The following is a 19,462-nucleotide window of genomic DNA, read 5'->3' on the forward strand; positions in this document are numbered from 1 at the left end:
GGACAATGTTGGTACTATATACTAAAGTTTAAGAACTCACTTCTCTACTTTGTTAATATTTGTTAAACTATAAAAAACATCAGGTGAACTACAAAAGTGGGAAGTAACATGTTGCATCGGTAGCAAAAAAAGGCAATGTTATTCCAAATGAACTTTGTTATAGTTTTTCCTAATTCAGTAAAGAAGTTTTTTGTAGTTTGATAGGTATGGCGCTAAATAGGTAAATTAATTTGGGTAGAATGGTCATTTTTATTATGTTAGCTCATCCTACCCATGAGCAATCAATGTTTTTTCCAATTGTCTAGATCTAGTTTTATTTGTCTGGAAAGTGTTTGGTAGTTGTTTTCATATAATTGCTGTGTTTGTTTTGGTAGATAGATTCCTAAGTATTTTATATTTTCTAGGGTGATTTTAAATGGTGTTTCTCTTTCTACCACTTGCTGCTGTGATGTGTTGGAAATATATAGAAATGCTGATGATTTGTGTGCATTTATTTTGTACCCTGCAACTTTACTAAAGTTGTTATTTCTACCAGCTTCTTAGTTGATTCTCTAAGATTTTTTAAGTATACCATCATATCATCTGCAAAGAGTGATAGCTTAGTCTCCTCCTTGCCTATTTTGATACCTTCAATTTCTTTTTCTTCTCTAATTGCTACTGCTAGTGTTTCTAGTACTATGTTGAATAATAGATTGGCTAAAATGAAAGAAGGGGAGAGTAATGAATGCTGGAGGGGATGTGGCAAAACTGGGACATCAATGCATTGCTGGTGGAGTTGTGAACTGATCCAACCATTCTGGCTGGCAATTTGGAACTATGCTCAAAGGGCTATAAAAAATGCCTGCCCTTTGATCCAGCCATACCATTGTTGGGTTTGTACCCCAAAGAGATCATAGATGAACAGACTTGTATGAAAATATTTATAGCTGTGTTTTTTGTGGTAGCAAACAACTGGAAAATGAGGGTATGTCCTTCAATTGGGGAATGGCTGAACAAATTGTGGTATATGCTGGTGATGTAATACTATTGTGCTCAAAGGAATAATAAACTAGAGGAATTCCATGTGAACTGGAAAGACGTCCAGGAACTGATGCAGAGTGAAAGGAGCAGAGCGAGAAGAACGCTGTACACAGAGACTGATATACTGTGGTAAAATTGAATGTAATGGACTTCTGTACCAGCAGCAATGCAATGACCCAGGACAGTTCTGAGGAACTTATGGTAAAGAACGCTACCCACATTCAGAGGGAAAACTGCAGGAGAGGAAACATAGAAGAAAAACAACTGCTTGAACACATGGGTTGGGGTGGACATGATTGGGGATGTAGACTCAAAACTACCACACCAATGCAACTAACAACAATTTGGAAATAGGTCTTGATCAATGACACATGTTAAAACCAGTGGAAATGTGCATTGGCCATGGGTGGGGGGAGTGCGGAGGATGTAGGGGAAAGTAGGAGCATGAATCATGTAACCATGTTAAAAATGAATATTAATAAATGTTTAAAAAAAGGCAATGCTTGAATATTTGGGGAAGAAAACTAAAGTGGGGATGTTGATTTGGACATTTACTGAGAAATGTCAAATGTGTCAAAATAAAATTTACCAATAAATTTAAATTTTTATTGTGAATAAACTGCAATAATATTCACATGTATTTCATTGGAATTTTATGAAGAACAAATGACATAGTATACATATAAAGCACAATGGAAACTTTAAAGTTCTAAATGAATGTTATTTGTTTGTTTTTTTGTTGTTGTTATAATTATTTGCCCTTTTGTTAAAAACTCTTATTCTTGCTGGGCATTACCATCTGCCCTAATACTATGCCCTAAAAATCACAAGACTTTGCAATTCATTTTGTAACTGACCTCTCCTATGTGTGTTATTTTCCCATGTTAGAATCCAACCTCCCTGCTGGCAGAAATAGTCTTTATTTTCAAATTGGCATTCTGAGGACTTTCCACAGTATTTGGTTAAGCTATGGTAATAACTCTTAAAAAGGTTACCTCTTAAATATTGTTTTTTTAATTTGTTCATTCATTTAATTTAAATTACACTCCCATTTTTCAAAAAAAGTTTTAAAAACTATTTTAAGGAACTTATTTTACCTTTCCACAGACTTCCCACATATTGTGTCCCATTTATCTCTGAGCTCACTTAACATATCATCCAGTTTCAAATTATCATCAGTCAGACTGGTTTTTTCTTTCAGAGAACGTCCAGTTCTATTTGTAGTGTCATAGACAGAGTGTTTTGCTCCAAGCGCTTTCTGGAATTCCTGCATTTTTGAAATGGGAAACAATATGTGAATAATAAAGGTATAAGGGAAGATGGTATTAGAAAAAAAAGTTAATCAAAATGATTGGATACACAAATGATTAATGAGCAGAAATGATAACAAAGTGTGTCATCTTTAAACAATAGTACATACCAGCAGTGTTGAGGCTCCTCTTATATTTACATATATATTTGTAGTTTAAAGGCTATCCATTCATTCATGGCAAGTAGGTGGCACAATGGATAGAGCCTTGGCCTCAGACACTATCTAGCTGTGTGACCCTGGACAAATAACCCTGTTTGCCTGGAGAAGGAGATGTGTGTGCCTGAACCCCCAAGTAAATTATAAAGTATTTGCTCAAAAAAGTATTTACTGATTATATTGAGTAACTTAAGGAGGCCATAAAATAATGCCAGGTACAGGATTGAATGAGTCAGAACAGGTAGGCTTAAGAAATTTGAGGAATAGTTGATTTACTATTAGTAAAACACAAAACCATTCTATGCATATAATGCTATGAATATGATGACTGTTCATGTCAGGCACATAGAATAATGCTGGGTACATTTTAAGTACTATATAAATACTATTTATTATATCTATGTTTATTCTTCTTCTTTATGGTGTACGCACACTGAGGAAACACTCCATATTCCTTGCAGTGAGAACCATTTATTGTCCTTGTGGTAAGAACCATTTATTGTTCAAAATACTATTCATCGCTTATTAAAAACAAATTACAATTACAAGAACTTGGCCATACCTCAAAGTTGATGCTCCAGCTGGGTGACCCTAATGAAGCCTTTTACAAAAAGCTACTTTATCATATTACATGATTTCTCTGGAAATAGGAAAAAAAAAGTAGCTGTACAGGGTGAAAGGTAGAGGACACAATGTCCATAGTACTTTGTAGTTATTTAGCCAGTTTACTTGGCCTCTTTTAGACATTAATTTCTAGTGAGAAGTTTTAAATGGAAGGTCACAAATTCACTTTATTGATAAACAGATGGTCAAGGAAACATACGATGATTGAAAACAATCATGTTACAAATAACCTTCCAAATGGCAAACAGATGCTAACAACAGTAGAAGCTGACAACCTGGGGAAGCTTCATTACTGAATTTATTTGATGCTTCTTCCTGTCTCTCATTAGCATCTCTTTTTATAAACTTTTTATGGTAATCTCACAAATAATTCTTACTTCCTTGATTTCCTGTGCTACTTAACTATTTGTTCACTGCTAAAGCCAATCCAACTAAATTTGATTGACCACTAAATGTCAAACATATTTGTATAATAGGCCTACCACAGAAAAAAGGATAATCTATTTTGCCATTTCCACATACTACAGAAAGATGGTGAATGGGTGGGATCATTCACTAAAAAAAGGTCTTTAGAGGGCCACCATCTGATGGGTGGCATTATGAAAGATTTCTTATTGACTGTATCACTTAAATCTAAGTGACTGGTTCTTGTAGGAAGAAGGCTGTGAGGTTAAAGCAACTGGGCTGTTATCAAATAATTTTTAACAATATGGCTCAGAAATATCCTTATTATTATTATATCAGTGCTTCCTGCCACAGATACATGACAATTATGTATTATTAAAACAATGATAATTATGGAAGGAAATAGTAAAAACTTTACAGATTGATAAAACTTTTTGAACCTATCTTTAGTATCTATCTATTATTCAATGTTTAAAAATCTATTTTCACAGTAACAAATATTTAATATAGAAGCACTATACAATGACTGAATTAAAAAATATTGACTCAGTAAAAATAATAACAAATAGAACATTCTGTAGCTTTTATTTTTTAATCTCTGACCTAAGTAACAAGGTTTAACTTTTCTTTGAGAAAAACATATTAATTAGAAAGTTAATTAAGTTAATTTTAAAAGAAGTGACATTGGAACATATATATCACTTAGATATTTATGTTTATCTTTAAACATATATTCTCTCCTCCCATGGATTTCTTCATCTCGTACAATTTTGGTTTCTGACCTCATCACTGAGGTAAAATTATCCTTTTCAAGATTATTACTTAATTATTTACTTAATTTTTTTTACTTTTTTACTTAATTTAATTTTTAAAATTTTTATTTAATTTTGTTACTTGATTTTTAATGTTTTGTTACTTGATTTTTAATGTTTAGTAATTTTTACTTACTTAAAAATCAATCATTAAAAGCAATGCTCTTTTCTTGGCTCTCATCTTTCTTCATATCTGTATAGTATTTGATACTGTTGACCACCCTCTCCTCCCTCACTGCTGTCTCCACTCTGAATTTTCATCCTGGTAATCCTACTTTGTATGACTATTCCTTCTTAGTCTCTTCCTCTGGATTATCATTCATGACTTGCTCTCTAAGTTTGGGTATGCTTTAGAGCACTGGGTTCAAACACAAATAAAAATGGCAGCTAAACCACACGAAAGAATCTCTAGGGGTAATAACTTAGAAAACCATCTCTTAACATTATCTGTGTTTTAGTGTACATTTATTTTGTCAAATATTTTTTAATTATATTTTAATCAGATTTGGACTATACCCAAGAGTGTTGCTGTGGTTATGTGCTTGACACTTCTACTCTAGAGCATATTCTTTAGTCTTTGGCTTGCCTTTCTATAGTCTCTCAGTGATGTTATCATCTTCCATAGACTTGATTATTGTTTCTATGAGGGTTATTCTCAGTCTACATCTCTCTATTGAACTTTAATCCCACATTTTCAACTGCCTACTGGACATCTCCACCTAACTGTCCTATGGGCATCTCAAACTCATCATAGAACAAACAGACTGCATACCCTGCAAAAATGGTTCTTATAGGTTATCACTGTACTTGATACCTTTTACAAGTCCTAGTATACCACACTAAGCAATTGACACAATCTTAACTCAGTTTTCAAAGCTCATAAAAGTTGCTACACTTTTAAATCTACTTAGAAAGTTCATCTAAATACACCCATTGTGGTAGAATCAGCTTAAGAAGGAAGTTTAGTCTAATGTACAGTCAAATTTGCATCAATATTATGGATATGGGCTCTGTCCCTCTGCAAGGAATAATCATATTTCTGAGTTCAAATATTAAAAACCCAATTATATTAGATAATTTCTTTTTCCATTATCCAATGGTTTTGGGGGGATGGGAGTTGAAGGTAGTAAAGAAAAATATATTATGCAAAGATACAAGTATTTTTTATTTAAGAATTTTTCTAAATCTTGAAGTTAATTTTAATTATTTCCACTTAATTTACAAACCATACTCCTGAATAATTAAGGGGGTCAATTAACATCAAAATTGTTTAACCACTGCAAATGTTTTATCTCTTTCTTTTGTTTGTAGACAATTCCATTCTCCAACATGAAAAACTTCTATAGGTAGGGATGTTGATTTTCTTTTCTGTAACAACTAATTTCAGTGATCCTAATGAATATGACATCTGAAAAGATGTTTCTGTGTGGAAGGGATAACATTGCCATTTCAATCATCTCAAAGACAGCTCCTCATTTTAGACATATAGAATTAGAAAGGACTTCAGAAATCATCTAGTTCAGATATATAGTTTGGAATCTGACACTACTATATTTAAACTGCTTTTAGTTTTACATTGAACCATTTGTTTCTCTAGTGATTTAGCCCAAATATGATAAGTTGAGTTTGCAAGTGACATCACAGTGTAATGAGATATTTTCCTTTTTTTCCCAACTTTAGACTCACCTTATGTTGTGCAAGTTGTGTCTTTATTTTATCTGGATCATTGGCAATTTCAAGCTCTGAATCCAAAGTTTTCTCTGATTCTTCTAGCCATTCCATGAGTTTGCTCCATGCTTCATGGAACTAGTGGAATAATGGAACATTATTTTTGGCTTATATAAATTTATGTAAGTTAAAAAGGAAATGAAAGTATATGACATATGTATTTACATATGTGCATATATATGATCCACACAGATACAAGCAAATACTAAAGGAGGTTTGACATTTAAATTAAATTTAGTAGGTCCTCTAAAGACATAAAGGGCTTAATGATGGCTGCCAGTCTCATGACTCAAACACATAAACTTGAACAAAAATTTGAGAAAGTAGAAAGAAGCTGTAGAAATGTATAAAGATGATAATGAGTACTACTACTGGTTGTCTTAGCCTAACAACTAAATTAATATCCTCCAAGGTAATTTCCCCATTTCTTTTTCACCCTAAAAAACTTTGGTTTTCTTTAAGGAACTGGGAAGTTTTCATTCCTTCAAAGTACAAGGGATACAAAGGAAGGGTAAATAAGTTAGTTTTCATAGAATTAGAGCTAGAAGAAACTTTGAGTTTCTCTAGTCCAACACTCTCATGTAACTTATAAAAAAATGAAACGCAGAAAGTGACATGTGCCTATGGTCACACAACTGAATGCAATTTTCTCAGATAATTTACTTTATTTAATAATAAGTTATAATATGGAATTAGAATTTGAGAATAAAATGAGCTCTAGAATTTAATCATTTAGTCCATTCCACTCTTTGAATAGATGAGAAATATGTTCATAGAATTGAAGTGACTTTCTCAAGGTATTAGAGCTATTATAAAGTCAGTTAAAATCAGAAATAAAACCTAGGTCTCCTGGTTCTAGAGTTTAGAGCTCTTTCCAGTCTACTATATTCATAGTTATAGGAAACAGTTATTGACACTGACTGTAGAATCATAGAAGTCACATCTCAAAAGATGTCTGGTAAGCCAATTGTTGGAAATTCAGAACTATTTCTTCATCTAAAAGACATTATAAATGGTAGTTAGGTTCCCAGGACAGCTAAAAGGTTCTATTCCTGTTAAATACTACAAGTTTGCAATAAAGGGTGGGAAGAAGTGAAAAAGAAGAAGGAGGGAGAGAAAGAGAAAAAGTAATTGTTGTAATTGTAATATGTTAAACAGGGATAGAGAACTAAATCTGTGATTTCATTAGTATAAAAAATTTCTATTAAGAAACTTTCATTGGTATAATGCAACCTCTTCTACCAATTCTGGTCAGCACCTTCTTTGAAACTTGTGGTTTTAGAGAGGAGCCCAAATCAGGTACTCCAAACCTGGCATTTTTCTATATGCCCCGAAACCAGATTTCTCTGCACTGTACTATTCTCATTGTCTTAGAAATCACATTTTATTCATGATGAATCCTGGCTTTCAGGTAAAATCCAAGTTAACTAGAAGGAGAGAGTGAGTACTTCGATTTTGAAGAGAAATTCCTGATTTTTAAGGACTTTATATGTTGACGGTGCTGATTTGCTTTCTTTTTTCTAATTTTACTTCAAAATTTGACTTTGTTTTTCCCTGACAACAGTTTGTTAGCAATATCATTGTTATTTGGTTGTCAGTCGTGTTTGATTCTTCATGATCCTGTGGGACAATACTATCCACGGAGTGTTCTTGGCAAAGACACTAGTGTGGTTTGCCAATTCTTTCTCCAATTGGCAGTATTACCCACATTCTTATTATATTGACTAAGGTACTTCTCTTTAGGTCACAAATGTAATATAGAATAAGGAGGTTATTTTTTTAGTGGGGTTACCTAGATAAAAATTGAAAGGAAGAAGAAAGTGTATTTAAGGATGTGTATTTGCACATATGCAAATTAACTGAGATTATAAATAGTATATATTTATAGCAGGGGGTAGAGGAAGCTGACTTTAGGAAAGACCTTAATTAAGGAGTTTCTATGCTTACAACAGATAACACCACTAGCCTAGGACAGCTTGGTTGAGAGGAATTTTTAGTATAACCAGCGATATTCATAAGGCAAGTAATCAAACTGATGAAATATCTATGATAAAAAATGTTGTGTTCTACACCAAATTCTACTATTTTTATTTGTTAAGGTAGAATGATACTAGTTTTAGGCATTCTTACTTTGTATCATTTAAGTTTTATGCATAGGCCAACATAGACTACTCCCACAAACTAGAATTAGAGGGCGGTACTCAAAGGATCCATAGACATATAAGTGACTGAGTTGGGCCCATAAAATACAACAGTAGCAATTCTACAATTCAGTATCCATACTAGAGAATGACCCAAGAATGAATAAATTCTTTCCCCCATCCAGTCAATGAAGGGTACATTTTTCTTTCTTCCTATTAGAAGATAGGGAACTAGTTATTTTCTCTTATAAAGAGAAAGAATATAGATTGGGAAAGATAATAAAAGAAAGATGCAACAAAGAAGATGTCTTGATTTTTTTCAATATCTAAAAGGGTATAAATGTTAGCCTTGCTTTTTAAACAGAAAAATATAATTAAGCATAAAGTTTTACTTTAAGGTTTAAAACAGTCCATTCAAGGGCTTATGTGGTGGTATTAACATAATGCCAAGGGAGAAATATAGATTAGGTAAACAGAAAGAGATAGGAATTGCAACAAAATTCAGAGAGAAGAAAAATCTTTAGTTAAATCATTAAATATACTGACTACTCCTGAAAGGACTATCTTGAAGAAAATATGTCCATCCCTCTGCAGAACTTTCATCTTTATGACATGAACAGAAAGTAGCCACATAAGTAATTACATATTTTAAGAAGGTCATGAGTACAGAGATGAAGGAGAAAAAAACCTTACAAACGAAAAACATAAAGCTTTAACCATAGCAATGATGTATAATAACACTTGTAGAGACAGACTATAATTGTTCCTTTGCAGATTATTCCATATGGATAAAAGCCAGTATACAAGGGGAAAAAGTAAAGATTGTCAGTAGTTAGGACACTGTTCTTTAACTAAAGAAATAACTTCCTTGGCTCACAACAATGATTTGCCATCTCTCAACATGCAACAAACAACTTTAATAATACAATGAATTTTTAACAGTTAGGTATGAGTTATTGCTAAATTGATGATTTTATACAAGCTACTGAATTAATTACCTGCTTGGCTCTTTTCCGTGCATCATCCAGAGCTCGTCCTCTTTCCACTAATCGCTGGACAACTTTTTCCCATCGACTTTGTACACTAATCAGGAGATTTTTAATAATGACAACATCTTGTTTTTGGCTAAAATATTTCAAGTGAGTTCCATTTTTATCCAACTCTATGATCTGATCCCGATGAGAATTTACTTCATTGGCAAACACCTTTCCAGAGAAAAGTATCATATATAAATCAGTTTATTTTCAAAATATACAACTAAGAAAACTATACCATCATACACTTTACAAAGACTGCAACCTATAGTCAAAGAAATAAAAATTGTTTCTAAAACTCAAAATACATGTCTCTGGCAGTGAAACCTCCCAGCATCTTGAAAAGGAGAAATGAATACCCTGTCAGTCTGATTCACTACATACCTTATGTTCATCAATTTGAAACAAGACAGTTTCTAAGATAAGACTTGGCCGAGAAGCTACATTCAATGTTTGTTCAGCTTGGGTAAGCCAGTTGATGAAGTCTTGAAGAGAATTATGAAACTCCAGAGCCAAATTAAGGGCATCCTCTAGTTTAGCCTGTTAAAAAAAAAGATTTAGTTCATATGCTATTTCAGAGGTTTTTGTTTTTTTCAGTTTGGACATTCTTGGGCAGTCTTCTTCAGCCTCCCTACTTTCTAAGCAAATGATTTGCATTCATTTTCTAAATACAATAAATAAATAGTGAAAATATAGAAAAAAATTGAAAATTGTAGTCAAAAGATCATCACATTTCAGTATACTATCTTCTGCTATGACAACTGAAGTATTAAAAATAGGAAGATTTTAGTCATATTGTCTCTATGACTTACCAAAAAATAGTATATAAGAAAACATTCAATATGTCCTGCCACTTAAATGACAAACTTTTTCTATTATACTTCATTTCTAACATTTTTCTTATCATAAAGTAGCACCATCAACAATTCTCACTTCATTGTAGCACTTTCAAATTAGAACAAAAAGATGGGGAAAGTATTCATAATTTAACATGATTTTTATATTCTCTTTACTAAGGATACTTTATTTGATTTTTTTGGTGCTTCTTTTTTTTTAACTCCTACCTTAGAATCTACTCTTAGAATCAATACTGTGCATTGGTTCCAAGGCAGAAGAGTAGTAGGGGTTAAGCAATGGGGATTAAGTGACTTGCTCAACAACTAGAAAATGTCAGAAAACAAATTTGGACCAAGGACTTCCCATCTCTGGGCTTGGCTGTCTATCCACCGAGCCACCTACTTGCCCCCAAGTGCTTTACTTTTATGTAAATCATCTGATATTTTTTAAAACTTCTATACAATTCTGACTAAGCCCAAATCTTATAAAAATTTTCTTCAGCATCTGCCCTATCACTACTACCTCTAGCCCATCAGGCCTTAACATTTGCCCTGCTGCTAAAACCCATAAAGTAAGAACATCTAAGCAGTATGCTGGTGCATCACAAGGAGTCCTAGGTCTTATCACTGACCCAGTCATTGCTCTCTTAGGGACCAACAATCTTTTGCATTTTCCCTGCTCTCCTTTGTGTTTTATCTTCCATAATTAGAATATAAGCTCCTTATCAGAAAAGTCTGTCAAGCTTTCGTATTTGTATCTTTGAGACTTAGCCCCATGTACATTATAAGTGCTTAATAAATGTTTCTTCGTTTATTCATTCAAAGTGGCTCATAATTCTATAATTGAAAACAGCTACTAATGACTCATGAAGATGAATCCAAACATAATTACTCCATTTTTACTGATTATTTTCTTATGTGAGATAGAATTTTATTCCACTAACCCTTTAGAAGTTTAACCTGAAGTTTAATTGTATCCTAATATATTTACAAGTATGAAACATTAAAACTCTAAGATTCCTAAGACATAGAAAATAGTTCATATCCAGGCAAGACAACTGGTAAAAAATCTTTGGTTTTGACCAATGCACATACTTTTCTTTCACTGAGTTTGGCTTCTACAGATTCCCATTTTTCTTTCAAGTTATTTATGTCTTGGTCAACATTTGTATCTGCAGACTCTGGGCATCTTGTAAGCATCTGCTGGCCCTTTTGCATGAGGCATTTATATGTTTCTTCTTTAACTTCAAAGGCATCACAGAGTTCCTAAATTAAGATATCAAGAAATATTATTATAAAGAACCAAATTCAAGAATTCTATCCACCCCACCACAGGTCATCAATCCAGAGCTCTGAATCACAATCTCTATATGGAGTATACTTCCTATTCAGATGTACACCCTTTGATAAGTCCTTATGAATAGAAAAAATCTATCTCCAATTTGATATATAATATATTCTAAGTTTCTAACTTCCATTTGTGAGATTTATGTTTTCATTTGGGAACTGGAAAATAAGACCAAGAAGCTACTCACAAATCAGATTTGTTTGTTTGCATGTTTCTTTTTTAACTTAACCCGAAATTTCACTGGCATAGGAAGACTCATGATGTGGACACTTTCCATCAATATTAAATAGTTTCTTACATATAAAAATCATGAGAAGAAGCATAGCTATTCAAATCCTTCCAACAAATAGATAGTTAGGCACTATAGGAAGGATAAAATGATCCTGTGAACTTCAAACCACGGATCTCAGGTTTATTTCTGGAAAGTAATCAATTATCCAATAAGGTCCAAAAAGTTAAAATGTCTTGCCAATAGGTAGTAAGCAGAAGAGCCAGAATTTGCATCCAGTCATCTGGCACAGAATCCAATGCTGTTCCCACACCACCAAACTGTCCTTTTATAAAGGTGTATAATGGAAATGTCAGTGAATCAAAAAGAATTTAATATGCTTTAGCAGAAATCCAGTTCTTAGCAAAAATTAAGCCATCTCATTCACAAACATTGTCATAATTTTCCTCAGAACATGGAAACATGAAAAGAGGTAGGATAAAGGTGCCATGCTCTGTATTTATAAATAAACAAGTCCTTCTTAATGGTCTTTGGCATGAAGCTAATTATAAAAGCCATTATAAAAACATAGATCATTTCTTTTTTACTTTAGCCAATTAGAGACATGTTTTCCAAGAAACAGTGACAATTATTTGATATCAAGTAAAAGAGTGTTAAATGAGCAATGTGGCCATTTCTTTACACTGTGTTTGTTCACCTTATATAATATGGTCATACAATATTCATCTCATTTACAAAGAAATTTTAATCCCTAATGAGGGAAAATTGGACTAAAATCTAAAAAATTCAATTTCCTAGTTGCTAAAAGTGAAACTGATTGATGAATTATCTTTTTATATACACAGATAGACTATCTTTTGACAAATATAGTTAACCTTCAGACAAATAATTAGCTAATTGTGCATTTTTACAACTGAATGATTGTTTCTGCTATAAATTTTTTAATATTTTATAAACTTTCTTGTGCATTGTAAACAATTTTCAATTACTAAAAGTGTCTGCAAAAGTTAATCTCCTAATCCTAGGCTAACTACAGAGCTTTTCAAAACGATGCACTTACCAGATGAGTATTAAGCTGTTCCCGAGCTGTTTCTGGTAAACCTCCAAAAGGTTTTGATGCCAACAAGTGACGTTCAGTGTCAGCCAGCCACTGATATAAATCTTCAACTTCTCCGTGGAACCCTTGTGCCTAAATTCAAATGAGCTATTTAGTCTTTAGGTATTTAGTTCTTTCTAATGAAACTTGAAGACAATGCTAAAGTAATCCCAGTCCCTAAGCCTATCTCTGCTATTAGAAATGTCGAAGCCTCACAAATTTTCCTTCACTAGTCATATTTGGAAGAGGCAAAACAGAGTCCTGGGACCAGAACTAGGAATCTGTCTTCCCAATGCTCAGTGCTGCATGGCAAAGAGCAAGAGAATTCTGCTAAAAAGGAGTTTGAAAACAACTTTAACTACCTACCTCATGCTGTTTTTGGTTTTTAATGTGAATGCTTAAGTACCTATCTCCCACCACCCCTGCACCCCTCTCCATCTCTGCTCACCAGGTGCAAAGCACTATCCAGCTGTTTTTTCCTTTGTTGTGTTTTTTCAAATACATTTTGCCAGCGTTGATTTACAATCTCTAGCTTGGTCTGGAGATTGCTTGCTTCTTCTCCTGCACTTGATTCAATTAGGTCATTTCCTGCTTTCTTAACAGCTTCCACTGTAGACTGATGAGCTAACACATCATTTTGGAGCACCTTCAAATATTAAAATGATACCAAAGTGTCTGTCAGTTCCACTTCTTACCATTACTTTTAATTTACTTGTAAGAGTGATATATATCAACCAAGGTTTGAATAGTTATTAACAAAAAATACATAGCTGGTTGCAATATTTCTATAAGGCTACAACTGGGTGATATATATATGCATATATATACACACACATATTTAGTAACTATCACTCACAAAAATGATCATCTGAAACAATTTTTCCAACTTGATAATTATCACACACCCAATGAAAGTTTGCAGAACAGGATAGAATATTATTTCTTCTACCTTAGGTTTGCCATTTTAATTTCTAATAATAATGATAGTAATAACTCTCATATATATAGCTCTTGCTATGTGCCAAACACTGTGCTAAGGGCTTTACAACTATTTATCACTTGATCCTTGTAACAACCCTGTGCGGTAGGTGCTATTAATTGGACCCATGCTAACATTCAAGACTTAACCTAGCAACTCAAAAATCTAAAATTAGTGTCATATTTCTATATGATCATATAGTTATTATATTTCCAGGATGCTATCATAATTGCTCTATTTATAAAACAGTTCTATAGCTTTGAATTAGCATCTTTTGAAAGTCACCTTTCTGCTGTCCCTCCATTGCCCTTGTAGTATAAGAAACCCTAAGGTCTCCAATATTCTGCCAATGAAATTGAAGCTCTGGTAGGCCTGGTCAAGCTGAAAAACCTTCATGTACAGGCCCAGCAATGGGTTATATTTATTTTCCAAAGACTGACTTAGCTAAGATTATGAAGGCCCATATAAGTGATGAAGTATGCTGGCCACAGTGATTCATTAAGTCTGTCTACCCTAAGGCACTACAGCATGGGGAATAAAGACATTAACAACATTGATTAAATTATGTTTTTTGGAAGTACTAAAGTAACTTGAGTGTGAAAATGGACTGATCAGAGAATATGGTTTTATCCTCTTCTGATGATAGAAGTGGAGAGGAAGGGAGAAAGAGGAAGGGAGGGAGGGAGAAAGAGAGAGGGGTGGGGGTGGCAGAGATAAAGACAGACAGACAGAGAGGGGAGAGAGACAGCGGGAGAGGGAGAGAGAGAGATAGGGAGAGAGACAGAAAGAGAGAGAGGGAAAGATAGAGAACAATAGAAGAGGAGAGAGAACAAGAGAAGGGGAGAGACAGAAAGAGACAGAGACAGAGTCAGAGAGAGAGAGACAGAGAGAACAATAATGATAGTGAAGATAATTTATTGAGGAAAATGGGAGTGGATGATACCAAAGATTCATATATAGAGAGGTTCCCTTTGCAAGAAGACTGTTTTCATTAGATAAGAGTAAGGAGCATTAGCACTCATTGCCTGCTTCATATCATCTATAAAACTACCACATATTATTTCAAGCAAGTCATCCAAGCCACTGATAAAATACTGAATAGTGAATAGTGAAGGATACACCTATCAAGGAGTACTTCCCTAGATGATACCCTCTAAGTTAACACCCCTATTAATGATTTTTGTGTTTGATCATTCGACAAGTTCTTAATGCACCTAACCATTATTTAGTAAACATTTTTTTCAATCTGGTTCATAACCATGAGTAACTTTGTCATATACCTCCCTGGAATCTCATTATACCATTTCTCCAATATGCCCCTGACTATATGTGGTCATTTTATTTTTTTTAATGAGCTTTAGTATGGCATGACATACCTATGATTACACCATGCTAACTTGTAATAATCATGATCTCCCTTTCAAAAAACCGATTATTTCTTTAATATTGTCTTCTTGGACATCTCTTTAAGTGATGGGTCTATTGTTTGGAACAGAAAGGTAATAAGTTGGGCACTTCCAAATTTAGTATTTTCTCTACTATATGACACTTATATTTAAAAAAATCACTTGCTGTAAATGTTAACATTTCTCCTTTTAAAACAATAAAAAAACTAAGGACTGGATAGTATTTCTTAATAGGACAAATGAGGTATTTATCAAGAGGTAAATGGCAAGCATAACACCAATTAAAAGAGAAAGCTACTTCTACTACTAAGAAGGTTTCAAGAAGTAAATACAAAGTTAATAAAGTCTGTGTGCCAGGAAAGGCTACTGAGCCTTTTGGTAAAAGCCAAAACCTGAAACTTCCCTCTACTTTCAGTAAGAGATCATTGTAATAATACCCTATATCCATGGAATCTGAGTTGGTAATGACTAAGAAAAAGATCCTTCTCTGTGTTATGTCAGACAATACACACCTGGAAGAAGATTAAAAAGGGGAGTTTTAAGGGAAGAACAGCAGCCTTCTGAGATCATTTGGAACTGGTACAGCATTTTGTCCATATAGATATTTCCTGATCCATGTATCAAAATATCTCAAACTGCTAGAAGCTAAATAAATATTAATAATTTCTAAAAATGGGAGGGGGGAGTTGTTCTATTGAATAGCCAAATTCATTTTCCCCAAAGGAAAGAATTCAGGACACTTATCTGAGGATTTAGCACTTCATCCAAGTATGAAAGTCTAAGAGATTGGTGGATATCAGAAGTTATCTAACTCGGGTTAAGGAACTTTTTTTTTTCCTTTTAACTGACAGTGACCCACAGGGAAGAAAAATCAATTATAAGTTACATAAAAAGAAATTAAATTACTTGACTTTCTTACATCAATATAAAACCTTCCATTCCTCTATTTAAATAAAGAACAATGAGAAGAAAACTCATATAAATGTAACAAATATTCATGTATATATATTTCTTTATGACAGTATCCCTTTCTTTAATTCGTGTTAAAATCAGCATATGAAGCTTCTAAATAATCATTAAAAATAAGCACCAATCAGTTAAAAGCATTTACTTACATGATGTTTGGCAAGTTCAATTTCAATGGCTTTGGGATCTCCACTGACAGGTTTCTGTTCATTTAGCAAATCCTCAGTATGTGTCAGCCATGCCACTAACTCATCCAGAGCATGTTGGAATTGTCCCAGAGCTAAAAGAGCACCTTCAAGTTTATGCTTTAGAGAAAAAGATAAAATATGATGATAATTCTTTATAATTGATATACATTGCAAAACAATTATTTCCAACTTAGAGATAATAGGCAAGCTAGAATTTAAGTAGTACTTACTATATGCCAGGCACTATGCCAAGCACTTAACCAATATCTCATTTGAGCCTCAGAGCAACCCTGAGAGATGGCTGCTAGTAAAGCTGCTAATATTACATTCGTTTTATGGTTGAAGAAATTGAGGCAGACAGTGGTTAAGTGGCTTGGCCAAAGTTAAAGAGCTAATAGGTATCTAAGGCTCAATTTGAACTCAGGTCTTCTTGACTCTGGGACCAGTCCTCTAGCCACTTCATCATTTAGCTACTTCTGAAACTTGTTTCTATAATAAAAGTCAATAATTATTGGCACCTTTGTATGAGGTATAGGTAAATCTGTGGAGATAGTTTGAATATTAAAAATATTTTATATACTCAACTTAAATTTCTGCATATCATTTCTCTTAGCTGGAAGTAGTTGTTACTTAGGTACTTTCAGTTTAAATGAAACAACAGTGGTAGAGAGGCATAATCATGTCAACATCAAGGCATTTCATATTTAAATGTCTTTTTAAAAAAAGATCTAGGCAAGAGAAAATTAAAAACTAGTATGTTTCTATATTTAGATTTGTTATATCATCATTGTGGATATTTCCACCAGTGATGGAGATAGCAATCCATCCTGTTCAACTGTCATCCAAATTCTCCTTAAATATGGCAAAGTGGAATTCATCTTGCTTGGGAAAGAGGTCAAGATGCAGGAGGGCAGGACTCCCTCTAGACAAAACCTATCCTATTATCTCTCTTGGTCTGAACATAATAAAACCTGTTATAACCAAATAAAAGAGTATCAAACATTCCCAGGTTGGGAGATGTGCAAACACACAAAATGCCTTTTTATTTACCTGTCTGTTGATAATGCGCGCATCTAAGTTGTCCCAAATCAATTTGAGTTCTGACAAGGGATCTTGGACAGTGTGTTTATCACTCTCTTCTGTAACTTTCTTCAGTAAGAGATCTGCTTGGTGGTTTAGTCTTTCCATTTCAATTTGCTGCTGATAGGCCTCTGATTTAAATTGCTATTATAAAAACAACATAGAAATAGAAATATAAAAGAAAACAACTTTATTGCCCCCTGAACAATAACAAGTTAAGTTTTAAAAAGCAAAGAATTAAAAAGAAAAGCAAACCAAACTACCCCTGTAAGCCATATATTCTTTGTGCATACACGTTCTTTTCATATCTTTTATAAGAGATGGTAAGGAAAAACATTCTAATACTCATGAAAAAAATTCAGATTGAAAAGATCTATCCATTTTTTCCTCCTTGCCCTATAATTTTCTTATAATGGCTTGAATGATGTTTTTATTCCCTATTTCAACATTTCAATGTTATTCTTTACCAAGGGAGCTTATTTCTAGACTCTACATATTTTCTACTAGGTTCAATTACGCATATTGAAAAAAAGTGTTTTAAGACTATTACGGGACATTAGGGATGCTCCAGACAGAAATTGAGCTACCTTGGGCATGTGAAGCTAATAGAGAATTTCCTCTGGGAAAGTATGAGTTTGCCCCAATTTAATTTCTCCCATTATAGAAATGAAACTGGTTTTTATTGATATTTTCATGTGCCTTTTGGAGATATGGTATTCTCAAATAAATTTATTCATATATTTTTCTGTATCATCACTTTCAAGAATGGAATATTATAATTTTATTTCACTGAGCTCTGTATTCAGGAAACATCTAAGGGATTTGAATAGTGACATGTTCCTAATTTTAAGTTTTTGTAGCCATCAAGCTAGCAAAATGTTGGCTAATGCAAAGGAAATATTTTCTTGATAATTTATTTTATTGTCTTGTTTGTTTGAAAAGTTTAGGGAAAAAAAGCAACTACAATAAATTAATGGATGACCAAACCTATATATTCTTCCTAATCTAGCAGGAGACAAATTACAAACCTAAAATCATCCATGAAAGTTATCTTCCTTATTATCCACTTAATTGTTACTGAAAAATAAATCATCCACTTAGAATTATCGCTACATAAAGCATTAAAAATGTGAATTTAAACAATTTCACTTAAAATGGAACCAGAAAATTCAAATTTTGCAATCATAACGAAATCCTTTTGTGGCATATTTCCATGCTCTAACATTGTAATTTTAGAGAAAAGAAATTCTTTGGGTTTCACTTAAAATTGTGTGTTGAATATATGTGAGGACCAAAGATTAAAAAAGAAAGAGTTGACCTCCCTTTGAAACTAAGCTGTGATAAAAATCAATTGAAAAGTTCCAGCAGAAGCTGCCCAGTCACCCTCTCAAGTGGAAATCTAAAGTCACTGAGACAACAGGCAAGAAAGAATAATCATTTTGGGGGAGGAGAAGCATACTGTTCTAATGTGCTACTTTAGAACCCCATCTTCCCGAATCCAGCTACTAATAAATCGAGTGACTAAAAGAAATCATTTTATAGAAATTTAGAGTAATGTCAGAAGCATGCTGGTAATGTTTTAGCCATTTCTCCTTGGGTTGGGGAGGAGAAGTTCACACATTTGCACAACATACTTTTAAAAATTAATCCAAAAAAAGGTATAAAAAACAACTCCATCACCTTCATAAGTCTAGACAACCAATAAAGGAAATCAAATCTTCATCTGTATCATTTATACTAATTTCTGATATAGTCACAGTGAAATTTTAACAATTGGTTCACCTGAGCCAGTTTGAACTTGTTCTAGCATGTCCCTGGTACACAGTTTTAAAATGCAAAATACCCTTTGCTAAGCTATGTAGACTTAAGTCATACCTTAAGTTCATGAATCTGTTGCTTCACAGTTTCCAGATCAGTTCCAATGGGTGACATTGAAGCCAATTTACCACCAGCTATATCTACCCAGTCAAATATTGCCTGTAAAATACATTACACATACATTGTTATGATATATGGGAAACTGCTACAACACTGAGTAATACCATTAATTATTCATTATTAAGAAGTTTAATCCTAGTTTTATCGAGATTACTAAAGTATAA

General features: G+C 33.3%; 1 protein-coding gene across 1 annotated transcript in view; it reads right to left on the reverse strand.

Moving 5' to 3' along the window:
- The window catches only part of DST (dystonin), a 220,727-nt gene that overhangs the window by 35,067 nt on the left and 166,198 nt on the right, over window positions 1-19,462 (reverse strand). Inside the window, exons 59-68 of the mRNA XM_044675918.1 lie at window positions 19,236-19,337; window positions 17,331-17,504; window positions 16,242-16,397; window positions 13,190-13,387; window positions 12,706-12,834; window positions 11,164-11,334; window positions 9,617-9,772; window positions 9,197-9,403; window positions 6,016-6,135; window positions 2,118-2,287 (exon numbers count right to left, since the gene is read on the reverse strand). Coding sequence (XP_044531853.1) covers window positions 2,118-2,287; window positions 6,016-6,135; window positions 9,197-9,403; window positions 9,617-9,772; window positions 11,164-11,334; window positions 12,706-12,834; window positions 13,190-13,387; window positions 16,242-16,397; window positions 17,331-17,504; window positions 19,236-19,337 — 1,583 coding nt within the window. The remainder of the gene's footprint in view (window positions 1-2,117; window positions 2,288-6,015; window positions 6,136-9,196; window positions 9,404-9,616; window positions 9,773-11,163; window positions 11,335-12,705; window positions 12,835-13,189; window positions 13,388-16,241; window positions 16,398-17,330; window positions 17,505-19,235; window positions 19,338-19,462) is intronic.

Source organism: Gracilinanus agilis, chromosome 4 (assembly GCF_016433145.1).
Source record: "Gracilinanus agilis isolate LMUSP501 chromosome 4, AgileGrace, whole genome shotgun sequence".
Lineage (NCBI taxonomy): Eukaryota > Metazoa > Chordata > Mammalia > Didelphimorphia > Didelphidae > Gracilinanus > Gracilinanus agilis.